Source organism: Mustela putorius, unplaced genomic scaffold (genome assembly GCF_011764305.1).
Source record: "Mustela putorius furo isolate JIRA1106 unplaced genomic scaffold, ASM1176430v1.1 tig00000430_pilon_pilon_pilon, whole genome shotgun sequence".
Classification (NCBI taxonomy): Eukaryota; Metazoa; Chordata; class Mammalia; order Carnivora; family Mustelidae; genus Mustela; species Mustela putorius.
In genome coordinates, this window is record NW_025421377.1 from 16,541,174 (window position 1) to 16,563,665 (window position 22,492).

The 22,492-nt window shown below is 33.3% G+C and overlaps 1 protein-coding gene across 6 annotated transcripts in view; it reads right to left on the minus strand.

The window, feature by feature from the left end:
- Window positions 1-22,492, minus strand: part of EPHA5 (EPH receptor A5) — a 355,011-nt gene that overhangs the window by 171,065 nt on the left and 161,454 nt on the right. For 5 of the 6 annotated variants that reach the window (XM_004764299.3, XM_004764301.3, XM_004764298.3 and 2 more), the window contains exons 4-5: window positions 7,838-7,993; window positions 3,442-3,777 (exon numbers count right to left, since the gene is read on the minus strand). The exons of the other annotated variant lie outside the window; for it this stretch is intronic. In XM_004764299.3, coding sequence (XP_004764356.1) covers window positions 3,442-3,777; window positions 7,838-7,993 — 492 coding nt within the window. The remainder of the gene's footprint in view (window positions 1-3,441; window positions 3,778-7,837; window positions 7,994-22,492) is intronic. 6 annotated transcript variants of the gene reach the window in all.

The window sequence follows — 22,492 nt, forward strand, 5'->3', positions numbered from 1 at the left end:
TGATTTTATTATTAAATTACCTTGTAAAAAAATATGATTTAAATTTAGACAACATCTAGGGGCACCTGGCTGGCTCAGTGGGTTAAGCTGCTGCCTTCAGTTCAGGTCATGATCTCACGGTCCTGGGATCACGTCCCACATCGGGCTTTCTGCTCAGCAGGGAGCCTGCTTCCCCCGCCCCCTCTGCCTGCCTCTCCGTCTACTTGTGATTTCTCTCAGTCAAATAAATAAATAAAATCTTAAAATAAATAAGTAGATAAATAAACTTAGACAACATCTTGCAAGAATAAGGTGGGCATCATAATGATATAATGACTGGGAAAGTGTTTTAAATACTGTATAAACATCCATAAATTTGTCACTTAATCACTATCTTCAGTCAAAAATCATTATTTATTTTTATAGACCAATCAGCTAGGGTTACCTAATCAATTTCAGTTCCTAGCTTAATGTAGGATTCTCATCTTGAAAAAAAAAATGCTTGTTTTTCTTCTGGTACTTTACATATATAATGTTGAATATGGACATTTCAGACTGTGCATTGAAATTGCAAAAGATGACTGATGTCAACCTTCTTTGACCATCTCAAATGACCTCAAGGAGAAACCAAAAATAAGAACTGGAAAACCAGTTAAGCAGTTGCAGGCCAGTAATAATCCTGAATAATCCAATATGATAGAAACAGAATGTATTATGACAACATAAGGGTCTCTCATGTGCCTAAGTGGAAATCAGTAAACCTTAATTTCTACAACCAAAAGAATTATACCTTGGGATGCACAACTATACAATGGAGAACCGTTTGCAAAGATGGGTATCCTTTTCCTTTTTTGCATATAATCCTCTGTAAACTGACAAGCTTTGGAACAGTTCTTCGAGCAACTTAAAATACTATCTCCTGGGCTATAGTCCTCAGTAAGACACCGAATAAAACATGTATTAATCTATTTTAGGTTGGCTTTTTTTTTTCTTTTAGTCAACAACACACTTTGTTGTTGTCACAAAAATAAATCAGAAAATGACAAAATAAATTACAAATCTGAAATGAATCTACTACAAAAGAAATGCATTTCTCAAAAACCCTCCTTAAAAAAGTTTGAAACTAAAGTTAAAATCTGCTGAAAGAAATTTTATATAAAAAACACATATGGCACAAATAATTTGCTTCAGTTTAATGCTTTAAAATATTCAAATATTAAAAAGTAACTATTATAACCCATTTTCCATAATGTCAGCACTTGATAAATGTACAGCAGTAGTGATATTAAATATAAGACATCTTAAGAGTTACTTGAAGTTAACAATTTTTGTGTAAATTGAGGCTTGGTTTGTCTAGAATGGTTAGATACTAAGAAAAATCTCTTCTTGTTTTGATTTTTTTAAAAGGTTTGCAAGGCTTTTACTGTAAGTGTATCCTGAGAAACTGGAAAAAAGCAGCAACCAAAATGTCTGCTCTGAATACAAATGTTTATTTTATATGATAGCCGTGCTTTGAACAGCTGGATGAAAATTATTCCTTCATGGTATTTAAGGTATTTATACATCAAAAAAGCACACTTTGCAGTCTGGACAGACTAGCAAGTCAAAGACAACTAGAGCAAATATTTATTAAGTACATCATCTTTAAAGTATACAGTCATTTCCTATACCTAGTTCATCAGAGAAATATCTTTCAAGTTGAGTTTATGCAAGCCAGAAATCGTTCTCCCTGAGGAGAGATCACTCTTAGTGATTGTTCAAAATGTTTTCAGTATATTAATGGAAGACTCATACACACAACCAAGTAAAGTTGAAAGATGTTGCATGAGAAGCCTGAAATCATATGTTATAAAGCCAATATTTTTCTGATGTGGGAAGGCAGTACACATTTACTGAACACTTGTGACTAGATACTGTGACGGAATATCGACACAAACAGTATTGCCAGCAACTGAGTCTAGAGAGAAGGAAAACTTAATTTTCACTATTCCTATCCAGCTCTTTAACACTTTTATTACTTCCATCTTAGGTTACGGAGCAAATGGAGAAAAATATAAAAGATTCACTTAGGGAGGTGGCAAATATATGTGTGCAAAAAATATATGTGTGCAAACTTTTCTCTCACTGAATTAAAAAAAAATGCTGTGGACATCTATGCAGCACGGATAAGAATATCTAGAATATTTAGAATAATTCTTAGTGAATTACTCAACTACTTTCATATCATCCAAGCTGCTCTTGAATATTTCCCTCGGTTTAATCAATCAGAAGGAATGATGAATTTAACTGCATGCATTTTCTTATTCTCAAGAGGCAATGACTTGATTTACCTGACACATTCAATAATTCAAATTATATTGGCCAAGACATGGTTACCAACAGCTTTCTCTTGTCAACCCAGTCATTCTACAACCTACAAACTTATACTAACGTATATGAATTAAGTCCAATTTGATTCAGTTGAACACATCTTGTTTCACTGATAAGTACACTGGCAAGGATGTCCTCACTGAAAAAAGTCCAACTGGGGTAGTAATACGGTGACAAGTTTATGCCCGTGGACTAAGAACTGTGGCCAGGGAATAGAGGGAAGTTCTATTTAATACCTCATCCCACCACATACCTGTTGTTGACAGAAACAAGTCATAAATTACTCATAGGCTTTGAATGATTTCTGCCCCATGATAGGTTGAATTATTAATTTAACTATAGTTTATCTTTGGTTTTCATTTTACCAGAAAAGAAGTCCTCTATATTGATTTGCTTAAAATTGAATATCTGAGAGAAACAAGGGGAGTAACTAGCTCAAGCAGAAATGTGTTCCCTACTCCTTAATAATCACTCCCTAGTAATTCCAAGACCCTCATATGGAACATAAATGTGTGTTCATGTATAGTTCAGCTACTCTAATTTTGATAAGCAGATTATCAAATAAAACTTCATTCTTTACATTTTTATAATAATAATATTAGAAATAATAAGAAAAGCTTATTTCAATGTGCAAAGAAAATTCAGCTGCAATGCCAAATGAACAAATAAACAAGCAAATAGACCTGCTTGGGTTATCTGCTAAATTAATGAAATAAATAAAAAAAACTCAATGTGAACAAAACAACAAAATACGTAGATTTGATCTATCATAATTGCATGTGTGAAATTTGAGGTAACAATTTTTGCTACAAATTAACTTGAGCCAGCAACGTCTTTTTAATAAAAAAGTTCAATTGAAGCATATCTCCGCCCCCCAACCCCGTCCATGGATGAGTCGGCTAAGAAAGCCTTAGCCATTACTTGTTTAAAACTAAATACAGCATTTTGAGATATAGTCGACTTTAAGTCCTAACCCTGTAATTTACGGGAAGCTCCCTTACAGATCTCACGCAGTTCAGCCCTCATTTAGCTATGAAGATAATTGACAGAGCTTGGCCTAAGGTACATGATTTGGCTGGACATCACACTTACCTGCTTGATTTGTGGTTACATTTACAGACACATACTGCCGGGCTCCTGGGCTCAAGTCGGACACTCCGTTCACTGCCTCAATCTCAAAGGTATAGTTTGTGTGAGCGAGCAGATCCACCATCATGACAGAGGTGTTTTTCAGGCCGATTTGCCGGGGGAGGTACCGGACATGACCGCCACACTCGTCACACACACCTGCATGGGAGTTGCACTTCTTGCATGCAATATAATATGATACATCTTTCCTTCCACCAGTGTCAGCAGGAGGAATCCATTCCAGAAAGACACTAGTTTCATTAACATTTGAGATGGCATTCCGAGGAGCTGAGGGGGGTCCTGGTTTGCAAAGTAAAGTGAGAAAAAGATATTTTAAGATGATAAAATTATGCATTGTTTACTACACATATCCCTGGTCTGAAGGAAAAAAAAAATTGATTTGCAATCAGTCTTTCAAATAGGGAGAATGCAAGAATCATCAATTTGTAATAATCTTTGAAAAATCTTGTTATAGTTTCGTTGGGACAATAGTGAGACTTACACCCTATAGAAATAACTTATCCTGGCATTGTTATAACCACTTGTTTAGTTAAAACAAAGGTTTATGATGGAGTAAAACTATGCAAAAATAATGTTAGATAAAAAAATTTATATTCAAACAGTGGTAAGTCCTTTGACAAGTCCAAGGAAAAATTCTCCTTGGGGATTGAACTGATTACTTCCTTATTGAGATCTGTCCCAGAAACCTAGGAAATACACATGAAGGATTTACTAAGCAATGAGCACAAGTGAAAATAGGATTTCTCAGTGTGGCTCTTGACTACAAATTCTGCAGCAAGTATAATAGCCTGAGCTTACCTCAAAATAAATTGCATATCCACAGATAAATCACTAACACCATTTGAAATATTCCCCACAAGTCAAGAAGAAACTAGAATTTAAGTAGCTGGACACTGCAATGTGTAATGAAACTTCACTTACTTTGATATTGTTTTAACACCGTAGCTCTGCAAATTGTGAATTTTACTTAATTGGAAATCAGAAATTTATTTTAAAAATAACTCTCAAAAACACTGTAAGAGAATGAATGAAAGTGTTCAGATCTTGAAGGATCAGCAGAACAAATTTATATATAAATAAAAAACAATATCCATTTGTATACTACTTTACTTCTGAAATGAATAATTAGCTTATTAAGGAGAACTGAAATTAATTCCATATCAGTTGTGACAATTTTATCCCACTCTGTTGGGGATTAATCAGGACAGAGGCTTTATGTATCTGGGCGTGGGGTATATGGGAAGTCTGCGTCTTTCTCTAAATTTTGTTGTGAACCTAAAACTGTTCTAAAAAAATAAAGTCTTTTAAAAAAGGAAACATATAATATCTGTCTCTACAGTTGATTTTCAGATATTTCAATCTATTATAACAGTTAATGTTAATGTTAATGTTAACAGTTAATGTTATATGGTCACATGTTCCCAAGGAAAAAATACATTTATATTTTTTTCAGATTTAATATGTAAAACTTCTTGACAAGGAATATTATGGACTATGGTGTCATTGAATGGTTCATAAGTGTAAATTATGCTACATGGAAGGGTATAGGTTAGTTCTCTTAATATCCGTTGTTTTAAATATAGAGATTAATGTTAATTTCTAACTAACATTTATTAAGCCATGACTGTTGAAGACTAAATTTAAAAGTAATAAAAAGAAAAAAAAAAAGCTACATGGTATTTATAAAATGCCATTTAAATTGACCCCAAAAATCTGAGAGTTGCCATTTTTGGCAAAATAATCCCTACCTCAGCAATATCTCTGATCGAACCCTGTGAGTTTTCCATACATACAACCTCACACACTTCAATATAAAGCAGTTACTTAAGATGCAAATCCAAAAGTATTTTTTTTTTTTTACCGTAAACCTAAGTTTATTTAATAGTGGAAAGTTACAGAGAAAATGTCATTTGAAGACAAAAGGTTACAGGTATACTTCTGAAAAAAAGGTAAAATACATTGAAATGTGTCTAGCTCAGGAAGACATCGAACTTTTTTCTCCCTGACATCTGAAATATAACCAAATTAACACCTTTCTCTAAATCAGTTAAAATATTAAAAAAAAAAAATGAGATTCTGACTCTTCCCTTTTCTTCTGACTCTCTACCAACAGCCCCTTAAAACTTGGGAGGGACGAATATGTCTTTTAATGTCAAAATAGAACTCAAATTCAAGTGAAGCCCTAAAGCAGAAGTAAAATGTAAAGGCTAAGATTGGCATGTACCTAAAAAGTAACCTAATGAACTTTCACTGCCTTGCTAAGAGATGTGATATATGAACCAAAACAGAGCTATGAGAAGTGTCCCTTCATTTAAGCAGATTAACCAAAATCTTTTTCTTTTCCTTTAAGTTTATAACATTCTGTTTTCCAGATTTATGTATTTATAATAATTATATATTTATATTATATATACATATATATCAAAAATTATTAGAAGTTAAACCATAAATTTCATTCCAAAGTGCCCAGGGAAAGCAAAATTCCAGACTTTCATATGAACATGTGAACATCAGCCAAGCCATCCATGCAAGGGGGTCATAAGCAGTATTGTGGAGTTACGAATGCAACTAAAACGGAACAAACATACCCATAGATTATATATTAGAAAAATGATCTACACAAGTCCCAATAGTGTTTTCAAGAAATGCATACAAATTAGTGTTTTTTGAAACACAGTACTAGAAATTCACACACCTGGAAACAGAGAAAATTTGAAGCCTCATGTCCCTTAGTGAGACTAAGCAGTCCCTGACACCAGAGCACAGGCTTGCCATCACCCCCAAACTAGCAAACTTACAGAAAGGGAGACTCAATTTTATGCTGAGAAACAGAAAGATCATGGCTGGGCCACTTAAACCAACTATAGAAAATTAATGGAATTTACAAGATAATTCAAGATATGGTTTTCTCTCCCTAATTCTACTCCTAATTTCTAATTTTCCCTATTTGTCTCCCTAATTCATTCTATTGTCTGTCCACATTTCCTCTCTACTCTCTGGGCATTCTTTGGCTCTGATAATTAAAATAATCTCTGCTGTAACCAAAACACATCACATTCAATCATAGTTTACATCTCCTCTATTCAAATGCATCTTCCTAAAAGTGACAATATAATATTGTCATTTACTTACTTGAAAAGGAATCATTTACAATTAGTAATCATCAAACCCATAAAATGATCAGTCTTGTGATAAAAGAATGATCTTTCATAATGCAAAGCTAATATCAATATGAGAAATTATGAAAATATGTCTTGCTGACACTATAAAATTCAGATGCTAAAATTCAGATAAAATTTCAGTTTGTGGTCATTTGATTAAAACAACTGTATTTCTGTTATATTTCATACTAGAATGAATAAACTAGAATGAATACTAGATTTCAACACTTTTTGTCATCATCTTTGAGAGCAACTGCTGTTTGCTGGCATCAAAAATAGTAAAATAAGGCAAGGTCATGGATACCGAATCTTAGCGGAGAAGGGATACCTTTCTTCCCTCCATTCTGAGTTTTTGTTTGATTTGCCATAGAGTCTTTGTATGCAGACAACTTACGAAAGTATTTTTATCAAGAAAACAAATACATAAGTGTGTTTCCTTCTCAGAAATATGTGGAATACCAGAAAAACTAAAACACCAAAACATCACTGGATGTGGATGCTTCCACTGCAAATGTTGAAATTAAATGTTTAATATTTATCATTATAATTATATGATTTTGGAATCATATAATAAATAATAGTTAAGGACCCTCACTTATAAGAAACATGGTAACTGCTTAAAAGTCCTATCTAAAGATTTTTTTTCTATTTGACTCCTAAATCTGATTTGCCAACCCCCAGTATTCCATGTTTTGAAAGTGTTTTCTATCTTCTTTCATAAATGACCTTCTCATTGGCTTTTGTCACTTAGTGGGGGAAATTAGGTTAAAAAAAAAAAAAAAAAGCATTTATTACGTTTATGTGATCAGAAGCCAGGCTCGGTAGAGAACAAAGAATGAAAAAAACGGTTTATGGTGAAAAGAAAAATGGGTTTATCAAAGTCATGTTTACCTGTCATGAACATGAAAAGAAATTACAAAATAAAAGAAAAAATTATCTGTCCCCAATGTTAAATTTGAAATTAGGGAAAATGAATGCTTCTAACAGTGAGTAATAAAAGAGACTCCAACTTTTCAGTCCTTACTTAAGAAAATCAAAATTCGGTTAAAAAAAAAAACTATTTTGGAAGATTAAACATTATGCCTGTTTTAAGGAAAAAAGTAACAGGATGTAACAGGCTCCATCATGCTCTGTCTTCAAAGTGGTGAACGTCACTAGATATCAGTGGGTTTCCTTACTTGTGCATGCCATTGTGGGTGGATCAGACTCCCTCCTGAAATAATCCTTTTCACAGACACAAGAGGTTGAAGCTTCCTCATGGGTATAACTGTGAGGTGGACATTTGCTGCAGCTCTGGCTGTGAGGTGAGGCTTTGAAGAACCCCGGTCTGCACACTGTCAAAAGAAATAAGAGACTAAGCTTTTCCCTGGAACAGATGCGGTGTTTTTTTGTGAATAATGTCATTATTTTGACGAGTAGACACAGATCACATATAACACAATATTGCCATTAATTTCAGAAATGTTTCATAAGCTTCTGAATCATAAATACCAGGCTATTCATTCATATAATCAAATATTTAAGGATTTAAATTAAACATGTCTGGACTGTGTGTATTTTTAGTGATCTTTATGTTGCAGGAGCTTATAAGAAATGGTATTACAAAAGATAAATACTTAGATGTATTTAAAACTGAAGCAGAGCTTTGAGTATAATTTTCATTGATGGTGTTATTCACGGAATTTTGTGGGAAAATAATAATTTTACCCTATGCTTATAGAATGGTATGGGACATCATGGGTCCTCAAAAATTAGTTATTGAATTAATAAATTAATTAATTGGTGGATGTTAAGAGCTTCACAAATTTTGTTGGATTTGGGAAACTGCAGGGATGAGCTGGTGTATCATTCACATTATATTGACTTTAGGGGACTCAGATGATAGGCATTTACTTCACATTTTACTCCATTTTAGGACTTTTATTTGACTCAACATGCATCTATTCTAATATCAGTCATACTTATACTGTACAAATTGTAATGATCTATAAAGGGTAGAAACTGTGTCTCATTTAATTTTGCATTCATAATCATTCTCACAGTGTTTGACCACAGTAGGTGAATATAAATTATCACGTAATGCATAAATGAATGAATGACATGGCCTGAAGATTGTAACTGAACTACTCAGAATCACGTAAAGAAAGTGTGCTCTGGATATTTGTATTAACATTTCTGTTAGTCTTCAAGTAAGTGCTTGCAAAGTAAATCTTTTTATGATTCTCATTCCCTAACCTTTTGAATCTTTCTTTCTTCTCAATGGCTAATAAAGTCAAACTTGCATTCCAGTTGCCCAATATGGGCCAAAGACACCAAATTGTTGGTTTGATTACTTTTTAGGGTTTAGATTACACAAAATTAATCAACTATATATTTTTTTCAATTTTCAAAACTCAGTACATACACTTAAGAACATTTATTCAAGCATCAATGGAAATTTGCTGAAGCTCAAAGGTGAACTGATATTTCAACAGGAGTTTTTGATAGACATAATGAATTTGGGCTAATTTTCATGTGCTATAAATGATTTGGGGTTTTAGTAATCCATGCTAAGGCTTTCTGCCATCACCATGAATAATCAGGAATTGACAAAAATGAGAAGGTATTTTTCAGTAGATCTAATTATAGAGATAGCAAAGCCTTAATGCTCTTATAAATTCAGAGAGAATGTGAAGGTATTTGAAAGATAAGAAGAGCTTTTTGATAGTATTAGGGACATTCTTGTAGTTAAATGGTTAGGAAAAGATTTAAAATATTATTTTTCTTATAATAGGATTGCTGTAGCATCAATACCATTCTTAGCTAAGTTATCCATTTTTTCTCCTTTTATCCTCTTCAGTAAAACCATTTTCACTTTAAACATTATTTACTTTCAAAGACATGAAGTGTCAATCCACAATTCTGCATATTTGGAATCTGATGATCATTTGTGAACAAAAGCCAGTCCTTTTATTTTATTGAATGCTTTTTAACCTAAAAACTTATTTTGCTATCATATATAACACTTAGTAACCCTCCATGGAAGCTTTGGAAGCTAATTAATATAAATGTAAATAAAAGTACATAAGTGTATCTTTCTGGTCAGTAGTTCAGCAAAATGCTTTCAGCAGGTGTAATGGGCCAAAAATTTTGCTCTGTACTAGATTACAGAGGTGAACAACATAGAAATGGCTCTGCCTTTGTGAGTCTTAAAAGTACTGCATGACTAATTACTAATTACTAATTATGATAGAAAAAAAAGAAAGAGCATGGAAGTGAACATTGACATCTAATTTAGATTGGGATGTCAAAAAAAGACTTCCTTAGGAAGCTGTCTTTGTTGAGATGTTAAAAAAAATTAAAAAGGAAGCATATCCATTTTACAATGGGGGACAATCGGAGCATATTAAACTGCCTTAGAAGGGCAAATTCTTTGCCAAGGACCAAAACAGGGAAGAAATAAGGAGATAGACGAAACTGAAGAATTGGTAAGTGTGAAAGTATAATTAAAGTGGTAGAGATAAAGTTAGACAGGGAAAAGGACACCAGACCACACCTTACAGGTTTTATTATTTGAGGTCATGATAAAATTTTAAGCAGGAAAATACTAGGATGACAATGATGTTTGAGACATCACAGCGTAGCACTGTGGGTAGCGGAGAGCGGAGAGGAGCAGGGATGGAGGCAATCGGGCCTTTTGCGGGTGTTGCACAAGAGAAAAGAGACCCTTGTGTAACAAGAGTGGTTTCAGTGGTGATAGATGAGAGTAGGTGAATTCAGGTGATCAGTCTGAGGTGAAATCAACGAGGATTCACGGTATATTTCATGGTCAGATGTGAGAGGGGAAACCCTACGGATGACTCTGAGGTGTTTGGCTTAAACTGCCCAGGAACTACGGGAGCCATTTTCTCAGAGAATGTTCGATATGAAATGCATTTGGAGGAAGATAGTAATTAAGTTTGAAGTGTTCTTTAATTTGAGGTGGCTAGAGAAATCCAAATAGAGATCGAGGGAGGAAAGCAGCGTACTCAATATTATCCAAGAAAAAACTACATATATATGTAATTATTGATTGCCTTCAGATCATGGCCTGGAATCCAAATGGTACATACAATGCTGCTAGACGACCTTAGCATTATTTCCTTAGTTAACTTTAGTTTTTGGCATCAACACGATGATTTTGTAGCTTCTTCTCTCTCTTCTTACTCCTTAGAAGCTCTGTCCTTTTGTGATTCCTAGCTGGTTACATTTGTCTCTTTGCTGAGAAAATGGAAGTCATTAGAGGAACTTGCTTATTTTCCTGCCACCAGATCTCCAAACCTAAATGCACTTGTAGCCACCCTCTCTACCTTTCTTCCCATTAAAATGCACAGATATTTTTTATTCTATCGAAGGAAAATATCTTTATTTTAATTAGGAACCTCATCTTTATCCTCTGTGAGTAATATTTGAAGTGTCTACTATTCATGCTACATGCTCAGTCTCTCTGTCTCTTTTTTTTTTAGTTTCTGTCTGTCTGTGGTCTCTCTCTTTCTCTCACCTAGACATTCACATGAGCCCAATACAATATTCCAGAATTTTTCAATGGAAACCAAGTGAAGCAAAAGAAAACAAATAATAACCATAAACTATCAATCTCATTTGATCTCAATTTACCCTGTAGCTACCAGTTTCACTTCCCTGCAGAACACAATTTCTTAAATTACTTTTCCATACACGCATCTCTAGTTCCTATTTTAAATCACACGTTGGCACAATCCACTCCCTTGAACCTGTTTTTGTTAAGATTGCAGTCATCTTGTTCCCACCCTTCTCAACAGCATTTGATCATGTCCTTTTTGGGAAACTCCAATTAATTTTACTACAAAATGCTAGCAAAGTCTACAAGTTTCCACACAATATCTAAGAATTCCTTCAAATGTGGTCTCTTCCCACATTCACTATCTCCAACCATACTAACTTATTTATAATTTCTTGCATTTGAGAAACTGTTATCTGTTTCTAAATTTTTCAGGAAAAGCATCCCAGCCAAAAGACAAGAAGTGTAAATTTACTGGGGGAAAAAAGTTTGCAGTCCCTGATAAGGAACTTGGATTTATTCTGAATGCATTTGGAAAACACAGGGTGCTTATTTTCTCATGGCACTCCTTTTGTCACACACTGTGGCAAGGAATATTTGTATTGTGGTCAGAATATAAAAATTGTGCTTGACACCCTAAAGCTACACATATTTTGCGAGACAATAAATAAAAGCTAATAATCAAAAAAAGCAAAATTGACCTTTTTTGTATCTTAATCATGATGACACTGAACAAACAATTATTTAGATGAGTGGTAGTATTTCTTTAAACTCCAACTCTTTATGTTTCTTTTAAAATAAAGGAATATTTGGAGTGAAATTATTTCAAAATGACAATTGTACATTACCTAAAAATTATTTAGAAAATATTATGCAAGTCCATTTAAGTTGAACAAGGAGCCAGAGACAAAAACTGCATCCTATGTTTCATGAGACTGACTTGAAGGAAAGGAAACTATTTTTTTTTGAAGAAAAATGTTTTTAATAATTCCTATTCTGTCCATGCTTCAAGGCTCTTTTTAAGTGCTACCTTTTACATGATGTTTGTGATCATCTCTGTTGCCACATACTCTTTCCTTACACATCTTATAGGGCTACAGACTATTTATTGAACATCTGTCTTTGGCATATAGCACAAATTTTGCCATAATTTTATGTGTATTAACTCTTACCTGCTTTATATAGAATTGGAAAACTCTGTATAAACATTCTAAAGAATGGAAATACTTCATTAGATTTTCATTATATGTAGCATAATTTGTTGTACGGAGTACATATTCTTCAGTATTTATTGTGTAAATAATACATTTCTGTCCTTCTCAGAGTGTGCATAATACAGCAGAACTTAATAAAAGCTGATGAAACTAAATTATTTAAATATTAAGTCTTGGCAAGTAAATAATATGTCCTATATCGACGTCAGCTACTTTAGAAGTTTTGTAAAACCTGCCAACATTCCAGCTCTCATATTTATCACTTAGAAAACAAGGCTGTTAATTATATATATTAAAATAGTTTTAAAAATCTAAACAGAGGGGCGCCTGGGTGGCTCAGTGGGTTAAGCTGCTGCCTTCGGCTCGGGTCAAGATCTCAGGGTCCTGGGATCGAGTCCCACATCGGGCTCTCTGCTCTTCCTCCTCTCTCTCTCTCTGCCTGCCTCTCTGCCTACTTGTGATCTCTCTCTGTCAAATAAATAAACAAAATCTTTAAAAAAAAAATCTAAACAGAAAAAGCACGTCATCAATATATGAATTTCAGTTGTCAAATTTGTGAAAAGGTGTTGCCTAATCTAATTAGAAGATCTAAAAAAGTTCTCAAAATTACTAAAAATGGTTAACCTGATAATTTAGGGTTTTTCCTATACTTTTTTAAAAAAATACTTTATTTATTTATTTGACAGAGAGGGAACATAAAACAGGGGAAGTGGGAGAAGGAAAAGCAGACTCCCCACTGAGCAGGGAGCCAGAGGCAGGACTTGATCCCATGGCCCCAGGATCATGACCTGAGCTGAAGGCAGCTGCTTAATGGCTGAGCCACCCAGATGCCCATTGGGTTTGGGTTTTTCTTATACTTATTACCAATTACCAATTAGATTACTTTTAATGTGTCATATATATATATATATATATATATATATATATATACTTGGAATACTTGGAGTGAAATTATTTCAAAATGACAATTGTACATTACCTAAAAACTATTTAGAAAATATTATGCAAGTCCATTTAAGTTGAACAAGGAGCCAGAGACAAAAACTGCATCATATATATATATATATATATATATATATATATATACACATTTTTTTTGTCTTAAAGGTTCATCACCCTTGGGGTACATAAGTGAATTCATTTTACAATTCAAAATCCAGAAACAGAAGCACAGTCACCAAGAAAAAAATAATAATGTAGAAAATACTGTTTTAGTAATTTAGAATACTATTATCCTCCCCACTACAATTAAAATATACAGATGATCTTAAATAGAATATGCACTGCCTGTTTTTGTCTATATCATTTGATACAATTAATCTTCAAAAGTGTTATTAGTTTTATCTGATTATGTTTTATAAGACAATCACTTTGACAATATTTTTACTACAGTTCTATTATAGACGAATTACCAGAGGTTATTAGCAAAGTCAAATTTACTTTTTAAGCAGATCTTTCAAAGTGAAGTGGCCATAGGATAGTTTAACCCAAATTTAAAAGATGTGTTTATTAAGAAAAACAGCATAACACAACATGCTATCATAAAATTGCAAAACAATTTAGTACTTACACCAAAATTTAAAATTGAAAGTAGATCTTTATTTAAAATGTACGCTCAGTGTAAAAAAAATAGGTAATGAGTTAAAACAATGGTACATTAAAATAGATCTTAAAGTAGGAGCTCTAAAATTTAGCAACATCTCTTGAATGCTTACACATAGAAATAGGACAAAGAACCTAGTCAAGAATCTAAAATTCCTGGCTAGTTTGAATATAACTTTAAATGGTAGAAAGCAATAAGGCTGATTTTAATATTAGAAAATAATATCTGAGAAGAAAAAATACTATTTTTAATTAAAATAAAAGTTTTACAGTTTTTTTATAATAATAGTTAACATACAGTTTTATATTGGTCTCAGGTGTACAATATAATGATTCAACAATTCTATACATTATTCTATACATTATTCAGTGCTCATCATCATTAGTGTACTCTTAAACCCCATCACCTATCTATCCCCCATCTACCTCCCTTCTGATATGATTTATTTTAAATGATTACCCTCAGTTATATTTTTTCCTTCCAACAAGACCATTTTTTATTTGAAGCATACTTCAGAATATATGGTTTTAAAAGATATATCTAAAACATTCCATTCAAGAAAAATAGAATACACATTTTCTTTGACTACACACTGAAGAGTTCCTTGGTTAAATTACATAAAAATAGACATAACAAATATTACAAATTCAAGAAAACTGAAATCATACCAGCTATATTTTCTAACCACAGTGATATAAACCAAATATCAACACTAAAACAAAGCTGGAAATCTACATTGTAAATATTAAATATTAATATGTAAATATTAAACAACACACTACTGTACAAGCAATGAGCCAAATAAGAAATAAAATAGCAAATCAAAATATGTCTCAAAATAAAAGAAAAAAATACAGTATTCCAAAGCCTATGGCAAAAACAAATTTTAGAGTGAAATTTATGCTGTAAACTCATATTAAGAAAAAAAAGTTCAAATAAACAATTTCACATTATACTACAAGGAACTAGAAAAAGAAGAGATTTACCTGAAATTTACTAAATGAAGGAAATAAAAAAGAAAAATCAGAAATAAATAGAGACAAGAATAAACAACAACATAATATTAAAAAAATAATGATTAGTCTTTTAAAAAATAAATTTGGCAATGCTTTAATGACATTAAGGGGAAAAAAAACAAACAAAATGAGAAATGGAAGAGAAAACAATACAACAGATAACCACAAAAATGCATAGTATGATAACAAATTACTATAAACAATGATATAATAACAAAGCAGATAACTTAGGAAAAAATCTGATAATTACCAAAACAAACAAACAAACAAAAAAACCCACACAGAAGTTATCATAATTGAATCATGAATCTTGAATCCAAAAAATAGGAAATATTCTTAGACCAATAACAAGCATAAAAGTTGAATTAGGAATCAAAAATCTCTCAGCACAGAAAAGCCCAAGACTACATGGTTTCATTGGATTCTACCAAACATTTGAAAAAAATGGTTGATGACAATCTCTATCAAAATCTTAAATAATGGAATAGAGGGAACCTATTCAAAATCATTCCAATGATACCAAAGCAGGATAAAAACCATAGAAGAACAAAAAATGTCAAGTTTGTCTGATATAAGTATTGTTGCTCTGACTTTTCTTTTGATACCCATTTGCATAATAAATGCTTCTCCACCTCCTTGCTTTCAATCTATAGGTGTTTTTAGGTTTAAAATGAGTCTTGCAGTGCTTGGGTGGCTTATTTGGTTAAGTGTACAACTCCTGATTTTAGCTCAGGTCATGATCTTAAGGTCATCAAATTGAGCCCAAGTCAGGCTCCAAACTGAACATGAAGCCTACTTTAGATTCTCTTTCTCCCTCTCCCTCTGCCCTTCTCCTGCTCATGAGTTCATGTGCATGCACTTCCACTATCTCAAAAAAACTAAAATTTAAATTAAAATTAAAAAAATAAAATGAGTATTTTGTAGGCAGCATATAGATGGGTCTTTTCTTTCTTTTTTTTTTTTTTTTTTTGGTCATTTCTAATACGCTATGTCTTTTGATTGGAACGTTTAGCCCATTTACATTTAAAGTAATTATCAATTGGTATGTAGTTATTGCCATTTCTACTTGTTTTGTCATTGTTTCTGGAGATTTTCTCAGATCCTTTCTTGTCTTTGTTACTTTTTGTCTCTCCTTTGTATCTCTTCTTTTAGTCTGAATGATAGCCGAGCTGGATAGAATATTCTTGGCCACAGATTTTTCCTATTTAGCACGTTGAATATGTCATGCCACTCCATTTTGTCTTACAAAGTTTCTGCTGAGATATCTCCAGCTATCCTTTTATGTTTTCTCTTACAAATTAAGAACTTCTTTTGTCTTGCTGCTTTTTAAGATTTTTTTCTTTATCACTACATTTTACAAATTTAATTATAATATGTCTTGGTGTTGGCCTGCTTTTGTTGATTTTGATGGCAGTTCTCTGTGCCTCCTGAATCTGGATGTTGTTTCCTTCCCCAGATTAGGGACAGTGCCTGCTATTATTTCTTGAAATAAAATTTCTCTCTTCTTTTAGGACTTCTATAATACAAATGTTATTACATTTGGTGGAGTCAGTGAGTTCCCTAAGCCTATCCTTGTGTTGCATAATTCTTCATTTTCTCTTCCGTTCAGCTTCATAATTTTTCCATTATTTTGTCTTCTAAGTCACTAATTCATTCCTCTGCTTCCTACAGCTGGCTGCTCATTGCATCAAGCCTGTTTCTAATCTCACTTATTGATTCTTCATCTCTAATTGAGTCTTTTTTAGTTCTTTTATCTCTGTGGTAAGGGTCTCACTAAAGTCTTTTATTTTTTCCTCAAACCAAATGAGTATCCTTATGATGCTGCTTTAAATTCTCTACCAGGCATGTTCCTTATATTTATTTTGCTTGGATCTCTGGATGCGGCCTTATCTCATTCTTTTGTTTGGGATTAATTCCTCTGTCTTGGCATTTTGTTTAAGTCTCTGCCTTTTCCTTTGTGTTAGAAAAACCAGGTATGTCTCCTGCTCCTGAAAGCAATGGCTTTATGAAGAAGTCATGTGTTGCCCAGGGACTGGCACTTCAAGGAGTGTCTCTGGTATGTGCTGTGTGTACTCTGCTATTGTGTTTTGGCTGCTCTGTTCTTCACACCATTCATCTACAGAGGCTCTCCTTGCCCAATGTAGGCACTGTTTAGTCCCTGGCCCGAATGTGGCAGGTTTTAACTAGATGTGCTCTAGTCTACTTGTAGAATGAGATCTGACACCTACTCCACCAGAATGGAGGCCTGGCCAAACTCTGGTTGGGAGACTTGGAGTGGGCAGGGTTTGTGTTGGCCTCCTTGGGGAGGAGCCTGCTGCAGTGAAACTGAGACAAGCGTAACTGAGAAGGGCAGTTTCAACAGAGCAGGGGGTTGGGCTTGGTGTAAGCAAGGTGGCAACCAACCTCAGCACTGTGCTGCCGCCTCCCACCAGTCTTGGTGGCTCTGTGTTTGTGCTGAAGGGCAGGACAAGGAAATGGTGCTGACCAACTTCCTTGTTTCTGAAGAAGTATCTCTGTGAACACTGCCTCTCAGGGATGTTCTCCTCTCCAAAAGAGTAAATAATCTCCCCACTGTGTGCCCCAGGCATTCTTCAGATGCCTGCTTCAATGCTATCTGCCTCTGGATTGTTCCTCCTTCTTCAGGAGTAGGACAGTACCCCATCTGGCTGTATCCCAGCTAAATCTACCAACCTTTAAAATTCCAGGTTTTAAGTCCCGCTGTGAGAACTCATGAAATTCAGCTCCTCTTGTTTTCCAAACCAATGATTGTGGGAAAATGTTCTATTTGTTCATTCCCCTTGTGTTGCTCTCTGCCTAGCCCTTCACCATGACCACAGCTCTTTCCCTCTGCAGAAGCTGTGATCTATTTCTCCTCTAAACCACATTTCCAAACTTCCTACCTTCTTCAGTGACAAATGACCCCTTCTCTCCCTTTAGTTATAAAATTTGTTCCGTCAGTCTTCTGGCAGATTTCTGGAGTATTTAGGATGATTTGGTAATTATCTCGTTGTGTTTGTGGGCTGAGAGAAGCCTATGGTCCGCCTACTCTGCTGCCATCTTGAGGACTTTGTCCAGAACAAGATTACTATTGTTAAATACATTAAATCTCTATCTCTATTTATACTTACATTTATAATTTAGCCTTGTCAAATATTGATAGAAGCCCCAATAAATTATATGATATTTATAAATGAAGAGTAAAATTAATTGCTACATATCCTTTAGGTATTCATTTGTTCAATATATGTAATGAGCCAGGCTTATGTGTCATGAACCGTACTGGGCACTGGACATGAATACATAATTAAAACTCATTCATTGCTATTATGCCATTAAATAACTAAGTCAGGTGTAGCAAATTACTTATACATTGATACAATGCCGGGCACATATTTAAGGTTTCATTAATTGATGTTGTTTAATATATATATATATATATATATATATATATTTTTTTTTAAACACTCAAAACAACAATTTAAAAATAACATTGTGGGGCATTTGGGTGGCTCAGTGGGTTAAAGCCTCTGCCTTTGGCTCAGATCATGATCCCACGGTCCTGGGATCGAGCCCCACATCGGGCTCTCTGCTCCACAGGGAGCCTGCTTCCTCCTCTCTCTCTCTCTCTCTCTCTCACTCTACCTGCCTTTCTGCCTACTTGTGATTTCTGTCGATAAATAAATAAATAAATAAATACATTAAAAAAAATAGCATTGTGTGTGTGAATGTGTTTGTCTTATCTGTATAGAGACAAAAAATCAAGGTCCCCCAGTAAAAGACTAAACATTTATAATACAATTTTATCCAGTTAAAAATAAAATACAGATGTGTAACTTTAGGAACTGTTGAGGATTATATTACTTTAACATTTTAATGTTTCTACATCTGTAGCTTTTACACATCTTTTATACAAAATATAGTCTCTATTTTATAGAAATGTTGTATCATATAGTGTCAAAGTCCAGTTATAATACTGACCTCCCTCCCATAGTTCAGCTAAGAAACTATCACCTTCCCTGAACTTCAGAACAGAGGGGAATATCCTAAAATTTAGTAAAAATGTATTCTGTACCAATATCTCTTCCTTGTTTACTTCTAAGATTAGAACTTATATACTTTATAACTAATAGCTAGCAAAGTTAGATAATACTCAAATATTACTGAAGAAAATATGTATCAATATAACCAATTTATGAGATAGCTAGTATGGAATGTTTGTCTTGCTCAAGTAAAGCATGGCAACTTGGCAACATGGACTTGCTTAAGATACAGTATCTAAAATATGAAGAGCCTTGTGTTTGGAATGGACTGACACATGACCCCCACAACTGTGGACAGTTGTAAATCATAATATTATCACTTTGTATTTCTAGCTAAATATCCATTAAAAGGAAGACACAATTTCAGCAATTCTTGAAAGACTTCTTCCACTTATCTATATAAGGATGAATATTTACTGAAGATAATAGAATTCATAATATCTCTCAAAGCAGAGGTTCTTTTTTTCTCCTTAGTTTCTAATGCATTGAACTCCTCTACCATAATAAACGTAATACATAAATTTAGAATTTTAATTATCAGTTTTACGAGGTATTTTTCATATCTCTAAAATTTCAATAGCTACTTGAGGTGTTAGGCAACTCTACTCTCCCAAACAAATAAATATGACTCAATTCAGATCAGCACATTTCAATAATAGTGTGTGTAGGATATATATGGCAGAGTATGTGTATGGGCAAAACACATTTGATATTTGTTCACATACTTTCCATTTGATTAATTTTTTAATTAGACAAAGATTTAAGAGTTAACAAGCAAAATTAGTGTTTGTAATTATTGTATAAGTTTAGAGGAAGCTAGATATCTATGCTTCTGAGAATAAATTTACTATGGAAAATTGTATGAAAGGGGAAATTTATAGACACATGCGTTCTTACTAAAAACACAACATAAAGTTTAGCACTTGTTTATTCATGAAAGGACATATATTGATAAAAGGACATATATTACCTTCTCTAAATTAAAAGGTATCCAAGTGCCCCACTTAAATTTTCTCTCATTTCAGGCGCAGATAATTTTTGTGTACAAATTGTTGGAATCTGTTGGAATCTGATGACATCTACACCTTTACACTTTATTTCACATTGAATATGATAAAATTAAATATTGATGAAATACCATGAAATAATCTTGTGTCAGCCTTTAGTGTTTTTTTCTTCATTATTGAGTGGTTTGATCCAAGTGCTTTTCTGAACATTATTTGTGATAATATGTTTATTGCCTTGATAGAAGGGATGTAGTATTTAAATATTAAGCTAGATGATTTATCCTGTAATTGAAAGAAAACCTTATGCTCTGAGTATTTGATTTAAAGTAACCATTATTTCTAGAATCAGGTAGTGAAAGCCAGTTTGTTTACCTCATGTCTGTATGGTCATAAAATAAGTCCAATTATGAATCACAAAGGGAATATGTTCCTCTTAATGCAATAAAACTTCCACGAAGGGATAAAAGCATCCAACACGACCTTTGTTATGAAAGTATATTCAGCGTCTGGGCTCAGGGTCGTGGCCTTGACAGCTAAGGTAAAAATAGTGTCTTCTGTTATGAACATTTCTTCTTCTACCATTGGACATTACAGCTTAGTTCAGTAACTCAGAAAACAATACTGGCTGTATAACAAAATTATATTTCCTTTGATATGATGAAAAAGTACACATTAAATATGTACTATTTTAGAATGAAGAATAAATCATTATATGTAGTATAAATGCATTAGTGATTACATTTTTCTCTTTAAAAATCAAAGAACTACAACAAAAGGAAAATTTATTCCTCAATATAGTCACAGAATCACTGCCCAGATTGATCATAATTTGAATTTAAGAAAATATTAACAATGTAGATCTTTAAAAAGCATAGATAGATGTAAAGAGATTAACTGTAACAAGTGCCTGAAAACTATAATTTGCCTTAAAACAGAGGAAATTTTTTAAAATTGCCCTGATGATTTGTGAGAAAGTGTACTTGGAATAGAAGATCTAGCTAATTTTTAGCTATTTATATAAATACAATTAAGTATAAAGAACACATTGGTCATGCAGTTGCTTTAAACCAGTTTTCTGCAAATTGTACACTGAGAATTAAAATGAATCAAACCATTTTATAAGTGTTCAATTCATATCTATGAGATACTTTTGGGGTTTTTTTTGTTTGTTTTTAAATTGAAGTTCTGTAAATTAGCAAAAGCAACTGGTTAGTACAGTTCATTTTGTAAAAGCAGTCATCTAGTTGTCCCTAATTTTCAGTGTGTAAATGTCCTACTGTGTCTCAAATTAAACAATTTCAAATGTCAGCATTAGGGTCAAAATTCTTTATTCACAGAATAGGAAATTTAGGCCCAAAATTATCTGGTAAAGAGTGGCCTTTAAAAATTTACCTTATTTCTAAAACTTTCACACAGGCAACTCTCAAATACATTTCATACCATCATATATTACATTATTTTTATTTTTCTATGTGTAGCTCCCATATTTTTTCTTCTTAGTTTATTATGACCAGTGCTACAGAATTACTCAATCATCCCTAGCATTTATTTTTATGTCCTAGCTATCTGGCAATCTCAGTTTCAAAATGAGAATGGGGCTTGGCTTTTTTTTTTTATTTTTTTTCCCCAGAAGCCAGAGCAGGAAGAAAAAGAAGCCAGAAAAACAATAACTCTAAATGATTGATTTCAGGGATGATTAGAAAGCTGTTTCTTTATTTTGTAATAAAACTTTTAGACTTTCAGGTTACAGTCATAGCCCATATTAGATTATATTTTAAAGCATATTCTCTTCCATTGTCATTTTATGATGATCACCATCCTGCCACTGTATCACCAAACATGCTCTCTTATAACCACGTCACATAAAGATAATAACAGTAGTCATGCTAATAAAACAAACTGACGTATTCATCGTGTCCACTAGTGCCAGTCAGGGAGTGCAATGCTACATAGATTCATATCATTTAATTAGCACAATCATGATATGAAGTCAGTGCATTAACATTTCCATTTTATAAATGCAAGGCAAAGTAATATGCTTAAAATCTTACAACCAGCCAGTATTAAGTACAGAATCTGGGAATTGAGTCTGGTAACACACCTAAGCTTTCTCACTGTTGCTCTAGTGAGAGCAGACTTGAGGCACTTTCTTTCTTGTTCTTGAGTAATATTCTCTACCTAGCTGACCATTCTCAAGGACTGAGGACACCTTAAGTGTATTGTATGCAATCTCAGGTAATCCGAACTAATATTAGCCAGATCTTAATTCACTACTTTTTTTTTTTTCCCCCCTCATTACTGTACTCTCCATGGTGCTGGTTCTTAACTCTTTCAGTCCATGTGGACACACATTCTCTTCTCTTTGGTTAGAAGAGCATAGACTTCAAGGTCACAC